Source organism: Eumetopias jubatus, unplaced genomic scaffold (assembly GCF_037043125.1).
Source record: "Eumetopias jubatus isolate StellerSeaLion01/CBP00866 unplaced genomic scaffold, mEumJub1_p1.0 scaffold_10, whole genome shotgun sequence".
Classification (NCBI taxonomy): Eukaryota; Metazoa; Chordata; class Mammalia; order Carnivora; family Otariidae; genus Eumetopias; species Eumetopias jubatus.
In genome coordinates, this window is record NW_028274816.1 from 36,027,125 (window position 1) to 36,040,164 (window position 13,040).

At 45.2% G+C, this 13,040-nt stretch overlaps 1 protein-coding gene across 1 annotated transcript in view; it reads left to right on the forward strand.

The window, feature by feature from the left end:
• The first annotated feature begins 174 nt into the window (after positions 1-174).
• Positions 175-13,040, forward strand: part of USP10 (ubiquitin specific peptidase 10) — a 75,805-nt gene continuing 62,939 nt past the window's right edge. The window contains exon 1 of the mRNA XM_028095418.2: positions 175-274. Coding sequence (XP_027951219.1) covers positions 254-274 — 21 coding nt within the window. The 5' untranslated portion in view covers positions 175-253. The remainder of the gene's footprint in view (positions 275-13,040) is intronic.

The window sequence follows — 13,040 nt, forward strand, 5'->3', positions numbered from 1 at the left end:
CCGCAGCCCGCAGCGCGGAGGGGCGCGGGCTCACAGGCCACCAGGCCGGCTCCCGCCGCGCACGCCCACCTGTCGGCCGCGCAGGCGCAGCATGCGCCCGGCGCGCCCGGCCTCCCCGCGCCCCGCGGCGCGCAGCCAGTGCGCAGGCGCGGCGGCCGATGCGAGTGTGTATGTGCGGGCGAGAAGATGGCGGCGGCGGGGGAAGCAGCGTGAGGAGTCGGACGAGCGCCGAGGCTCATTGAAACGGGCCGCCATGGCCCTCCGCAACCCGCAGGTAGCCGGCGGCCCGCGTCCTGGGCGGGAGCGGCCCCGGGCCGCGGCGGGCAGCGCCGGGGCGGGCGGGCGCACCCTGCCCGGAGCGAGCGTGTGGGAGTGGGGGAGGGCGCTGGGACACGCTGCCCCGGACTAGGCCCCGGCCTCCCGCCGCCGGCGCGCCCCAGCCGCCCGCCGCCGCCCCGCGCGGAGCTCTCAGGGCCTTGCCGCGGGGGAGCCCCGGGGAGGGGCGCCGGGCCGCCTGCGGAGGGCACGGGGGCGCGAAGGGGTTAACCTCTGGGTGGACCGCGGGGGAGCTGGGGGTGCGGAGGGGGCCCTGGGCGCCCCGGAGTGGCAGCCGGCGTGGGGGGGCTTCGGGAGGCCCCGCAGCGGCAAGGGCCCTCTAGGCGCTGGGCTCGCTGCTCCTCGCCGAGCGGGACCCCAGGGCGTGGGGGTGCCTCGCTGCCCACATGCCCCCGAAGGTTGCTTCCTCAGCTTGATTGACCGCGGGGGGTTTGCTGCCTTTCTGGTTTATGGACTCGAGTCGCTGAGGAGCAGTCTTAGGTTACTGTTGCAAAGAGAACTGGAAATTGAGTCGCCAGGACCGTACTTTTACTTGCATCAGAGTGACATCTTTTGCACGAATCCATCTCAGCCTGGCTGACACTAACGCGCCGTGTCTCAGCTGTATCTAAAGTTTAGGGGCCGTTTATTATAATGCCGTAGTGGGAAGAAGGGTAGAACGCGCCTTTCTCTTCTAGGGAGATGTACGTATAGAGTCGAGCCCCCCTCCCCCCATTATAATTACTCATGTGTGGTATCTTTCAAGTTTGCTTTAGACCCCTGGTTTTTTGACATCTAATCCCTAGAAATTACTGCACTTTATACCATCCCGGGGTGCTTTCAAGTTAAATATGGGAAAGTGGAACAAAGTAGCTACTGGGAAAACTGGTGGCCGGTAAACACTGACCCTCTGTAAGTTGGTTTTTCTCGCTCTTTAGGAAATGAAGTCAATTTTAATAGCTATTGTAATTAACGTGTGTCGTGAAATTTAAAACGCGAGAACCTTTTTTTTTTTTTTAATGAGATCTTACAGGAGGCTGGAATTCTGTCACATTTTTGGTACTGTAGTTTGCAGAAGTTTCCCCCTTTAACTTTTTGTTCGCTTGTACATCTACTTTCGTGAGTATTTAGTATGGTTCTTTGAACACACAAAAAGGGATTTAGTATTTGAATAATTTTTACACATGTATAATTGAAAGATTTTCTTAAGAGATTTGGTATTTGCAGCTTTCTCAACTTAAATATTAATGTGCATAGCTCATTAAAATTAGTAAGAACAGGTACAAGATTGTGGACTGATGTGTAATGTAATATGCATAGTGATTTTGGGAAACGAAGAAGGCATGTTTAGGGATAATTTGTTTAGGGATAATTTAGTCCATTATTTTTTTTCAAGATTTTATTTTTGTAAGTAGCCTTTACACCCACTGTGGGGCTCGAACTCACAACCCCAAGATCAAGAGTTGCACACTCCACCAACTGAGCCAGCCAGGCGCCCCTAATTCAGTCCATTATTATAAACATCCATTACAATGCAAATTGATTGAAATGATAATTAGCTGTGACAGTATGTAAACTTAATTGTAATTTCGTTTGCATTCATTGTTGTAGTATTTACGTTTTATACTACAATACTGCTTATACACATCCTTAGAAAATTGCAGTGGCCGAAGTCAGCTGAACATAAATAGTAGCAACTCTTTGAGTTTATTCTTTTGTTGGGTTTATTTTTAAGAGTGATCTAAATGTTTTAAGTTCTAGCATGGAGAAGGTGGCAGAGGATTAGTTTGATTTCTCTAAATTTTCTTTTTAAAAGAATAGTAATGAAAACAAGTAATGAAATCATGTGACAGGCTTTCATGATTGTATCCTGCTTGAGTTAGGCCGAGCATTTTAAGAAATTTATTTTCATTCATTTACCTTTCGTCCTGAGGATCCTGCAACGTCAGTGGTCATCCGTTCATTCATTCAACAAATAGTGATCACTTACCATGTGCTAATCGTGGTGGTAGTGTATTACTTGTTTATCATTGGGAATGAACACCACAAATTAATAGTAAGGGTTTTATATTAAAATTGAATTGTTACTGGTAAGTTTTGAAAATTCATTTAGATTATATACTGTTTCCCTATTACTGATTGAATCGTGTTCCCTGGATTGAAGTGAACCAGTGCAGAACTTGGAAACATTTCTAATGCCAGTAGCTTTCAACATTGTAACAAGTACAAAGGATGAACTTTACAATTGAAGTGTAAGTACATCTCTCATTTATGAATATTTGTTGTGCGATGAAATGATCTGGCATAATTAGTTTGAACTGACCAGTTCTTCCTTAAACCAGAAGAGATTTTTGTGGTCATTGAAGTTGTTTGTAGTGAGATTCCCTCAACAGCGCCTCCTACCCCCTGTTTGAATATCACCGGGGCTGCTTCTGTCCTGGTGCTCTGAAGCGGGCTCACTCCAGTCTTTTCATTACCTCACAGTAGCGGATCCCCCACATTTTATACTATGGAATTTCTTGGATCCAATTTACAGCATATGGCAGGGTGTTACTGTGTCGTTGAATATCTGTTTATAACTGACAGCTCTATTAGTAATTCTCAAAAGATACATTTTTATCACATAGCAGCTGAAGTAAATAAAATTATCTGAAATGCAGGATATTTGGAAATCCTGATTTTCCTTTGCACAGTGACAGCAAAATATCCAGACATGTCCTAAGAGTAGATATGCCATTTAAAGTTTGTGAGTTGATGGTTGCTGTTGTGGTTTACAGAGCAGCAGTGCTGGTGAGGTGTATCCAGGGCCCTGACCTCATGCTCTTGAGCCATCTTGTTGGGACCCCTGTTTATTGAAATTACAGTGAATGCTAAGCGGATCTGCCTCATTCCAAATTCCTCTGTAGAGCAAAAGTTAAGACATACATTACAGTGCACTTTTATGTGGAACCCGCATGATTTAAATAGTGGTTCACGTAGGAAAACTGAAAGGAGGAAAGGATTACAAGGTTTAATGATTATTTAATGACAAACCTAGTGGCACATTTACTTTGTGCCATGTTCAGAATGTAATATTCAGGTAATTGAGAAAAGTTGTATCATCTCTACTTGAATTATTAGTTACATCAAGTTTCTTTTTTGTTTGTGTTTTTACTGATTGCAGACATGTGAGTATTTGCTGTTAATGGATCTGGTTTTTCAAGTGGATTATTAAAGGTGTTTGCTGAGGACACTTCTTACTGATAATATACTAAAGTATGAGAAATTGTAGGAAGAGCTCGCTTTTGGATTTGTAATTAGGCTGTTACAGTTCTATTTACTGCCTCCCATGCAAGTATCACAGTGGCACAAAACAGATAAATGTTTGAAGTGGAATTTATTGGCCTTGGGCCATTGGATTACTGTCATTTGTCCCTTTAGTGCTACTTCAGCAGTGTAGATGTTCATTTCCAAAGACTTATGTGTGCTTGGATTGCAGTTTGCCCGTTTATTGAAGTGATCCCTCCCCCCCCCCCGAGGTCTGTTTGTGACCATTTTTGTCACTACAGGCTGGATTAAGAACTAGTGTAGGCGACATAAAGGTAGCCCGTGGGGTATGTTCATAGTATTTGTTTCAAGGATCAGACATCGTAGAATCGGTCATAAACCTGGATGAGGATCTTCAAAATGTAGACTTTTGATGAGCTGGCTCTTTTCTATTTGAAAGCTCCTCAGCTGTGATCCCATTCCAGCAGAAGACCTGAGAAACCAGAATCTCTTGGCCAATAACTCCATTCTGCCCTCTGCCTTGACACATAGGGTTCTTCGGGTGCCGTCTTCTGGGAATAGAGTAGGTGAGGTATAGAGACGCTAGAGGTGTGGCTTAGGACTGGGAGAGTAAGGTAGTGCAGAGAGGATTAGAGCATATTTTCCTAGAGTTTCCTTTTCAGGCTTGCTGGAGAATTGTTAGATGGTAACGTGCATGGAGTGTTACCCCGGTGCTTGCCGCCATGTGTCCATGTGTTACTCTTGTGATTCTCAGACCCCTCCCTTTTGGGCTTTGTCTGCAGCTTTATTGGTTGTCATTCTTCAGATTAATTCTTTTTTTTTTTTAAAGATTTTATTTATTTATTTGAGAGAGAATGAGAGAGCACATGAGAGGGGGAAGGGTCAGAGGGAGAAGCATACTCCCTGCTGAGCAGGGAGCCCGATGCGGGACTCGATCCCGGGACTCCAGGATCATGACCTGAGCCGAAGGCAGTCGCTTAGCCAACTGAGCCACCCAGGCGCCCCCAGATTAATTCCTTATGTTTTTGGTATCGGCTTGAGGGACATCTCCTAAGCCTACACTGTCTGATTCAAGAGTCTCATAACTGGTGCACTACAAGTGAAAGTAGCTCCCAGTAGAAAGGCTGGGATCCCTACTCTTGTATCTTTGGTACGTGATTTTTACATCTAGTTGCCTTTTTCCTTTCCTCCCTCTTTCTTTGCTCCCTTTTCATCATATATGATGGTGGCAGATTTTCTTACCCCATTTGTTCTTGTTTTATGAGGTAAATTTTTTCGGGGATCCTGGGTGGCACAGTCGATTATGCGTCCGGCTCTTGGTTTCAGCTCTGGTCATTTCTTAAGGTTGTGAGATCAAGGCCTGCGTCGGCCTCTGTGCGCAGCATGGAGTCTGCTTGAGATTCTCTCTCTCCCCCCCCTCCTGCTTGTATTTTCTCTCTCTCAAATAAATAAATAAATCTTTTTTTTTTAAAGATTTTATTTATTTATTTGAGAGAGAGAGAGAATGAGAGATGGAAAGCACGAGAGGGAAGAGGGTCAGAGGGAGAAGCAGACTCCCCGCTGAGCAGGAAGCCCGATGTGGGACTCGATCCCGGGACTCCAGGATCATGACCTGAGCCGAAGGCAGTCACTTAACCAACTGAGCCACCCAGGCGCCCCAATAAATAAATCTTTAAAAAAAGAAAATTGTTTCATTTCTCTGTACTGTATGCAGACAGCTTGCTGGCTGGGGTGGGAAAGGCAGAGTGCCGTGAATGGTGCACCTCCCTGGAGCTGTTGTTCTGAGATGAGACCTGTTGGTTGTGCTAGAAGTGGTGGGGACAGCTTTCCAGACTATTTTCTCCACTTGGGTCTCCCATAAAATGTATCGAATAAAGCTAGGTGTCTGTATAAGTTACATTTGCAAGCCACAGACCTTGTGAAATGGAACTGCTCAAGAACATTTAAGATGATTCTGTGTAGAAAATTTTGATTTGCATTTTGGTGTAACAGGTTACAGTCTGCATTGTTTACTTGTTCTCACAGAAACATGATGACGTCCTTTGCCCTGGATATAAGAAGTGCATTTTCAATTTTATTATATTCATTTAAATTTAGTTAGGACTAATTAACTTACGAATTTATTTGGTATTCTAATAGTTGTTAAGAGGATTTTAGTGTTTTTTTGGGTTTCTCCTATTTTAGACCTAACTCTAGAGAAGCAGTGCCTCTCTTGAGAGACTTTCTCTTATGTCATTAAAATACTCTCCCTCTTCTTTCTGAAAATCTTAATTTTTTTTCCTTTTGATATGATGTGTTGAAGCTTTAGGGAAAATGGAAGAGAATTTGACAGTGAAATTTAATTCTAGAGTGTTATTTTTTTAAAGGTTTTATTTATTTATTTGAGAGTTAGAGAAAGAGAGTGTGCGAGAGGGAGAGTGCTAGAGCAGGAGCAGGGAGCCCGCCTAGGTTCATCCCAAGAAGATTCCAAGATGGTGGGGTCATGACCTGGGCTGAAAGCAGAAGCTTAACTGACTGAGCCACCCAGGTGCCCCTATTCTGGAGTTTTTTGTGTCTTGCCCGGTGTTGTAAAGTATGTCTCTTGATATTTTAAGTAGTAATTCCACTTAGATGGCTGCCAAGATGTGTATATTTATTTGAGACCTGAAATAGGTCTTCTGAGTAGATCCCATAATTGGACGAGGAAGAACATATTAATAATAAAACACTAAATGTTGCAGTAATCAACATATTTGAGGCATGTTGTGCAGTGTGTAAGCTTCATAGTTTATAAGTGCCTTGTTTGATCCTTATGGCGACTGTGTTGTCATCACCATTTTACAGATGCATGAACTGAGACCCTGACGGCTTGTGACTTGAAGTCCCATGGCTGTTGAGTGTGTGATCAGGGCCTTGCAAGCAGGTCTTTGGACTTCTGAATTCTTTGTTTTTTCTGCTTTGCCAAACTGCTTTTCTACAAGAGACTGGTAAAGACATAGTGCTTCACATGTTGACTTTGCCATAGCACTTCCTCAGTGAAAGTTTATGGAATGGGTGAATGCATGAAATAAAAATTGAAACGTTTAAAGATTTTTTTTTAAAGATTTTTTAAATTTATTCTTTGACAGAGAGAGACAAGGCGAGAGAGGGAACACAAGCAGGGGGAGTGGGAGAGGGAGAACAGGCCTCCTATGGAGCAGGGAGCCCGATGCGGGGCTTGATCCCAGGACCCTGGGATCATGACCCGAGCCAAAGGCAGACATAACTGACTGAGCCACCCAGGCACCCCTGAAATGTTTAAAGATTTTATTAATTTGAGAGAGAGTACACGTGCACACATGAGCAGGGGGAGGGGTAGAGGGAGAAACAGACTCTCCGCTGAGCACGGAGTCCAACGAGGGGCTCCATCCCAGGACCCTGAGATCATGGCCTGACCCCAAATCGAGAGTTGGATGCTCAACCGATTGAGCCACCCAGGTTCCCCCCCTCCCAAATTGAAACGTTTAAAGATAGTAATCTTACTAAGAGTTGCTAATACGTTATTCATTACTAAATTTTGTGTGGGGTGTGTCTGTATTGATTTTGTTTTTTTTTAAAGATTTTATTTATTCATTTGACAGAGAGAGACAGCGAGAGAGGGAACACAAGCAGGGGGAGTGGGAGAGGGAGAAGCAGGCTTCCCACGTAGCAGGGAACCTGATACGGGGCTCGATCCCAGGACCCTGGGATCATGACCTGAGCTGAAGGCAGACACTTTTTTTTTTTTAAAGATTTTATTTATTTACTTGAGATAGAGAAACAGCAAGAGAGGGAGGCAGAAGCAGACTCCCCGCTGAGCAAGGAGCTGGATGCGGGACTCGATCTCAGGTCCCTGGGATCATGACCTGAGCCTATGGCAGATGCTCAAGTGACTGAGCCACCCAGGTGCCCCTGAAGGCAGACGCTTAATGACTGAGCCACCCAGGTGCCCCAGTATTGATTTTTTTAAACACAAACTCCAGGGGTGATATATGTTGTCCATGCTTTTTCCTGCTGGGTGTTTTTGTTGTTCCATTGTATGGTCTGTTTAGCCAGATGGTCACTGAGCTGAACTGTTTGGAGCAAATCTTGTTTTTAAAATTTTAGAAGGCATCTCTTCAAGCATAGTAATTTTCTTCTTTTTACCTGATTTTTGCCAGGGAATGGAGCAGATATTCTGGAGGTTAAAGTATACTGAAAACTGTGGAAGTGTTCTAGAAATTTCTGAGTAATAAAATGTCCACTTTTTTTTTTTAAGAAATGGTATTTTGAAGAATTCAACCCCTCAGTTAACAGCAGCCATGCCATCCAGTTTTTACATAGTAAAAAGAGATCTGAATCAAATTCAGATTCTTGTCTCTTGGTCCCCCCTCTTCACTAGAGGTTGTTGAGAGGATGAATCTTTCCTTAGTTGGAGAGATTGGTAAGTTACCAGCTCGAGTGAATAGTGGGGGAATTGGCAGTTAGCCTGGGTTTTCCCGTCTTCTATTAAAATCAGGTTTTCTTCTCCCCTTGTTTTTTTTTTTTTTGTTTTTAAAAGGAAAGTTTTTTTTTTTTTTTTTTAAGATTTTATTTATTTGACAGAGAAAGAGACAGCGAGAGAGGGAACACAAGCAGGGGGAGTGGGAGAGGGAGAAGCAGGCTTCCGGCTGAGCAGAGAGCCCGATGTGGGGCTGGATCCCAGGACCCTGGGATCATGACCTGAGCCGAAGGCAGACGCTTAACGACTGGGCCACCCGGGCGCCCCATCCCCCTTTGTTTTAATCAAAGCGCTACAGTGGCAGAAATAAAACTCTCCCGTTGCCCACCTCAGATCCCTCTCCCCAGAGGTAACAGCATTCAACCACTTCTGACTCTAATAAAATGCAAAATCAGGTCTTCCAAGGGTAACATTCTGTTTGATTTGGAATTAATTTGTAGGCTCTCGGACACTTTTATTCAGAACCACATATAAAGGACTTTGTATCTTTTGTGATTGTTCAAACAAAAATTTCTGGCGCCTGGGCATTAGGAATATAGAGCTGAAGAGAGTTCCTGTGCTTCAGAAAAAGTTCACGGGGTAGCAGTGGGGAGAGAAACAGGCTAATTGGTGAATCCTGATTTCGGGTGGTAATTCCTGTAACGGAAGTGTGAAGAACATTGTTAAGAATTTTCATTCATTCATTCATTCATTCAGCAAATAGTTATTGAGGGGCTACTGTGGATTCGGGTGACAAGCAAAAACATTGTCCTTCCTACCAGGGAGCTTACTGTCTGGTGAGGGACACAGTTGCTGATCAGAGAATCACAGTAATGCATGTGTCATTCCAAGCTGCGAAGTGTGTTCTAAAGGAAGGGGACACAGCGTGTTGGCATGGCCTGGGGAAGTCAGGGAAGTGTTTCCCTGGCAGTGGCTCCTTAGGGCAGATGCACTGTGTGAGACAGTGCGGACTGCCTGTGCACAGGCCCTGTGGCTGGAGGGCCTTGAGAGCACATAAGAGGACTCAGAGAAAGCCTGTGTATGCAGAGCTCAGTGCCCAAGCGGAGAGGCAGACCAGGGTCTATCCAACCTTGTAGGCTTTCTTAGGTGTTAATGTCTTTATCCTGAGAAAAACCTGGAAGGAGGGGCTTATATAGCATGGAACCACATAGTCACGTTGCAGTGTGGGCTCACTCTCTGACAGCCCTGTGTAGAATAGACTGTCTATAATGGGGTCACAGTGGCCATCGGAAGATCAGGTAGGAGGGTTTCTGGATTTTTGTTTAGAGAGAGTGCAGTGGGGACGCCTGAATGGCTCAGTCAGTTAAGCAACTGCCTTCAGCTCAGGTCATGATCCCAGTGTCCTGGGATCGAGTGCCGCATCATCAGGCTCCTTGCTCAAGTGGGGAGCCTGCTTCTTCCTCTGCCTGCCACTCCCTTTGTACTCTCCCTCCCTCTCTTTCATTCTCTATCTGGAAATAAATAAATAAATCTTTTAAAAAAATGGGAAGAGTGCAGTGGAGAGAGGTGGCATGGTTCAAGAGATATTGAGGTGGAAGATGGATTGAACAGGAAGAGAGTGACTGAGTGAGTGTCTGGGAAAGCTGGGAAGATGTCTCTTCTGAAAAGGTGACATTTGGGCAGAGAAACAAGAGGACAGGGGCATGTGGGAGAGAGTATGCAGAGGAACCAAGTCCCAAAACCTGAGGCTTGTTTAGGGACCTGGGAGAGGTTTTTGGCTAAAATGATGTTTAGGGTGAAGTGATGGGGCAGGAGTCAGAGGAGAGCTGAAGGACCTCAAGAGAGTCCAAGCCAAAGACTGCCTTTGATCTTCTAAGCAGGTGGCGTTCTGTGGGAACCCACAGTTTTTGTAATAAAACCACAGGTTTTAAAAAGTGGTAGTACCACTCTGTGTTAGCATTGCTGGTGGAGATGGTTTCCAGGGGCTTAGTTGAGGTACTTCATGGGCTGTCAGAGGTTTCACTCTTTTGGCTGTCCTCCAGATCGGGGAATATACTCTCTGCTCACTTCAGCACCCCAAGCATGTTAAACCCCAGAACTTTGAGGGGAAAAAAGTAGGACATTCTTTTGGGGACATCTGAGGCAGATTAATGCAAGGCAAATAGCTTTTTTTTTTAAGATTTTATTTATGTATTTGACAGAGAGAGACACAGCGAGAGAGGGAACACAAGCAGGGGGAGTGGGAGAGGGAGAAGCAGGCAGGGAGTCCGATGTGGGGCTCGATCCCAGGACCCTAGGATCATGGCCTGAGCTAAAGGCAGACGCTTAACGACTGAGCCACCCAGGCACCCCTAGGCAAATAGCTCTTGACTGTCCTTAGTGATAGAATTGGATAGATTAATTAGGGAAGGCCATTTGGGGACATTATTCACTTTATTTTGGGGGAGCATCTTTATAAAAACAAGCATTTGTTCCTTATGATCCTTGGAAATAAAGAAAATACAAGAAACACATGTCACCCATAGTGTCCCACAACCCTGAGGTGACTTAATGAGGTTAATAATTTGAAATGCTTCCCTGCAGTCCTTTTTATAGTAGATGTTAGAAATTTGGAATCATCTTATGTGATAGTATTTCTTACGTTGTGACTCTTGGTCATAGTCTTCTCCTTTGGGAATCATCTGGCACCCTGATGGCCAGCCAGACCTCCTGGGCAGGGCTTGGGATCTGGGTTTTAGGCAGTTCCCCCGGGATAGTGCAGCCATGCTCAGGTTTCAGAGCCTCCATATGGCTTTGTTTCCAGCTTATTTCACTTAACTTGTTGAGCATTTTACCATAAGATTAACTAAATCATATTTTGGGTAAAATTTTTTAACTTATTCAGTCTAGGTTAGGTGTGAACAACAACAAAAATACATGTACGTACCGCTGTGAGAGGTGATATTATGTAATTTTAGCACTGAGTGGAATGAATCGTTGGAACAGAACTAGCTTGAAAAACCTGAAAATTTTGCCCCTTTGAAGATCTCTCACATTGGGACTTCAGATGGGGATTTCTGACTAATTCCTTTTCAGCAACATTTATCCAGCTCTTGCTGTGTGCTAGCACCTGTGTTGAGGTTCGAATGGTACTAAAGTATCTAAGTAGAGATCCATTCCCCAGAGCTGTAGAGCTGCTCTGTGTTGTGGGTGGGACCCAGTGTGGACGGTGTGGGAACAGCCCAGACTGCCGCACGGCTCATCCGAACTGTGACCATCTGATGTCCCAGAGAGCTGGGGTGAGCTTTCTGATTCATCCTGAAGTCTGGTCGTAGTCAAAATTTCTCTGAGGTTGTATGTACAGTATTAAGCCAATTTGTTTTCAGAAATTCTTGTTACCTTTTTTTGTTGGCAGTCATGGATTTGTCAGTTTAGGAAATTCTTGCCTCCAATTCTTCACAAACGTGCTAAAATAATTTTTTTTAAAGATTTTATTAATTCACTTATTTTAGAGAGAGGGTGAGAGAGGGAGAGAGATCGAGAGAGTGGGGGAGGGGCAGAGGGCGAGGGAGACAATCTCATGCAGACTACATGCGGAGCTTGGAGCCCAACTTAGGGCTCCATCCCATGACCCCAAGATCATGACCTGAGCCAAAATCAAGAGTCAGATGCTCAACCGACTGAGCCACCCAGATGTCCCTAAAATAATTACTCTTGGTTCCATCTTTTTTTTTTTTAAAGATTTTATTTATTTATTTGACAGAGAGACAGCCAGAGAGGGAGCACAAGCAGGGGGAGTGGGAGAGGGAGAAGCAGGCTTCCCACGGAGCAGGGAGCCCGATGCGGGGCTCGATCCCAGGACCCTGGGACCATGACCTGAGCCGAAGGCAGACGCTTAACGACTGAGCCACCCAGGCGCCCCTTGGTTCCATCTTCTTATTGAACTCTTGGCTTTTCCATGCCACAACTGTATTATGAGTTAAGTGCGAGGAACACAAATCTTAAATTTTAAAATTTAACTTGACTAGTGTTCAGTGAGTTTTTTTTTTTAAGATTTTATTTATTTATTTGACAGAGATAGCAAGAGCAGGAACACAAGCAGGGGGAGTGGGAGAGGGAGAAGTGGGCTTCCTGCCGAGCAGGGAGCCCAATGTGGGACTCGATCCCAGGACCCTGGGATCACGACCTGAGCCGAAGGCAGACACTTAATGACTGAGCCACCCAGGTGCCCGACTAGTGTTCAGTGAAAAAGAAGAGAGTTTTGTTTTTTGTTTTTTGTTTTAAATCTGAGAAGCATTCTCTACAGTGTTGGCTGGAAGCTTAGCTGACTATAACTTGAACTTCACACAGGATGACACTGTAGCAATATCCTAGTGACTAGTCTTGGACATAGAATTACCACAGCTGAGTTTGCAAAGAGTTTACCTCTTATCCCAGGGTACATGTTGAACAAATAGGCTTTTCTTTCTAGGGTGGACAGAAAGTAAAAGTACATTGTCATTTTTTTTTTAAGATTTTTAAAATTTATTTATTTGACAGAGACACAGCCAGAGAGGGAACACAAGCAGGGGGAGTGGGAGAGGAAGAAGCAGGGTTCCCACTGAGCAGGGAGCCCGATGCGGGGCTCGATCCCGGGACCTTGGGATCATGACCTGAGCTGAAGGCAGACGCTTAACGACTGAGCCACCCAGGGGCCCCTGTCATTTTGTTTCTTTGACATTGATTTCTTTTTGGGTTGAAAGATTTGAATTAGCTTTGTTAATTAGTCCTTCACTGTCCTATGAAAAAGGAAAGGAATGCCATGTATGTAATGTGCACAGTGAGCTTTGAGGCCCCTGTGAACTTTGATTTTGTAGATGCCCTATCTTTCCTCTGAGAGTCAGTCAGCCGTTTATGGAGGCCTGCAGCCTTCTGGGCCCTGTGTGGGCACTGTGCCCAGAGAGGGCCCTGCCTGGTGGAGGGGAACACCACACACGTGGTTGTCTAACTAGAGCCTTGGCAGGTGGTCTGAAGTAAGAGTAAGGACCCTGGGAGTGAGCCGGTGGCGCAAGAAGGCTCTCTT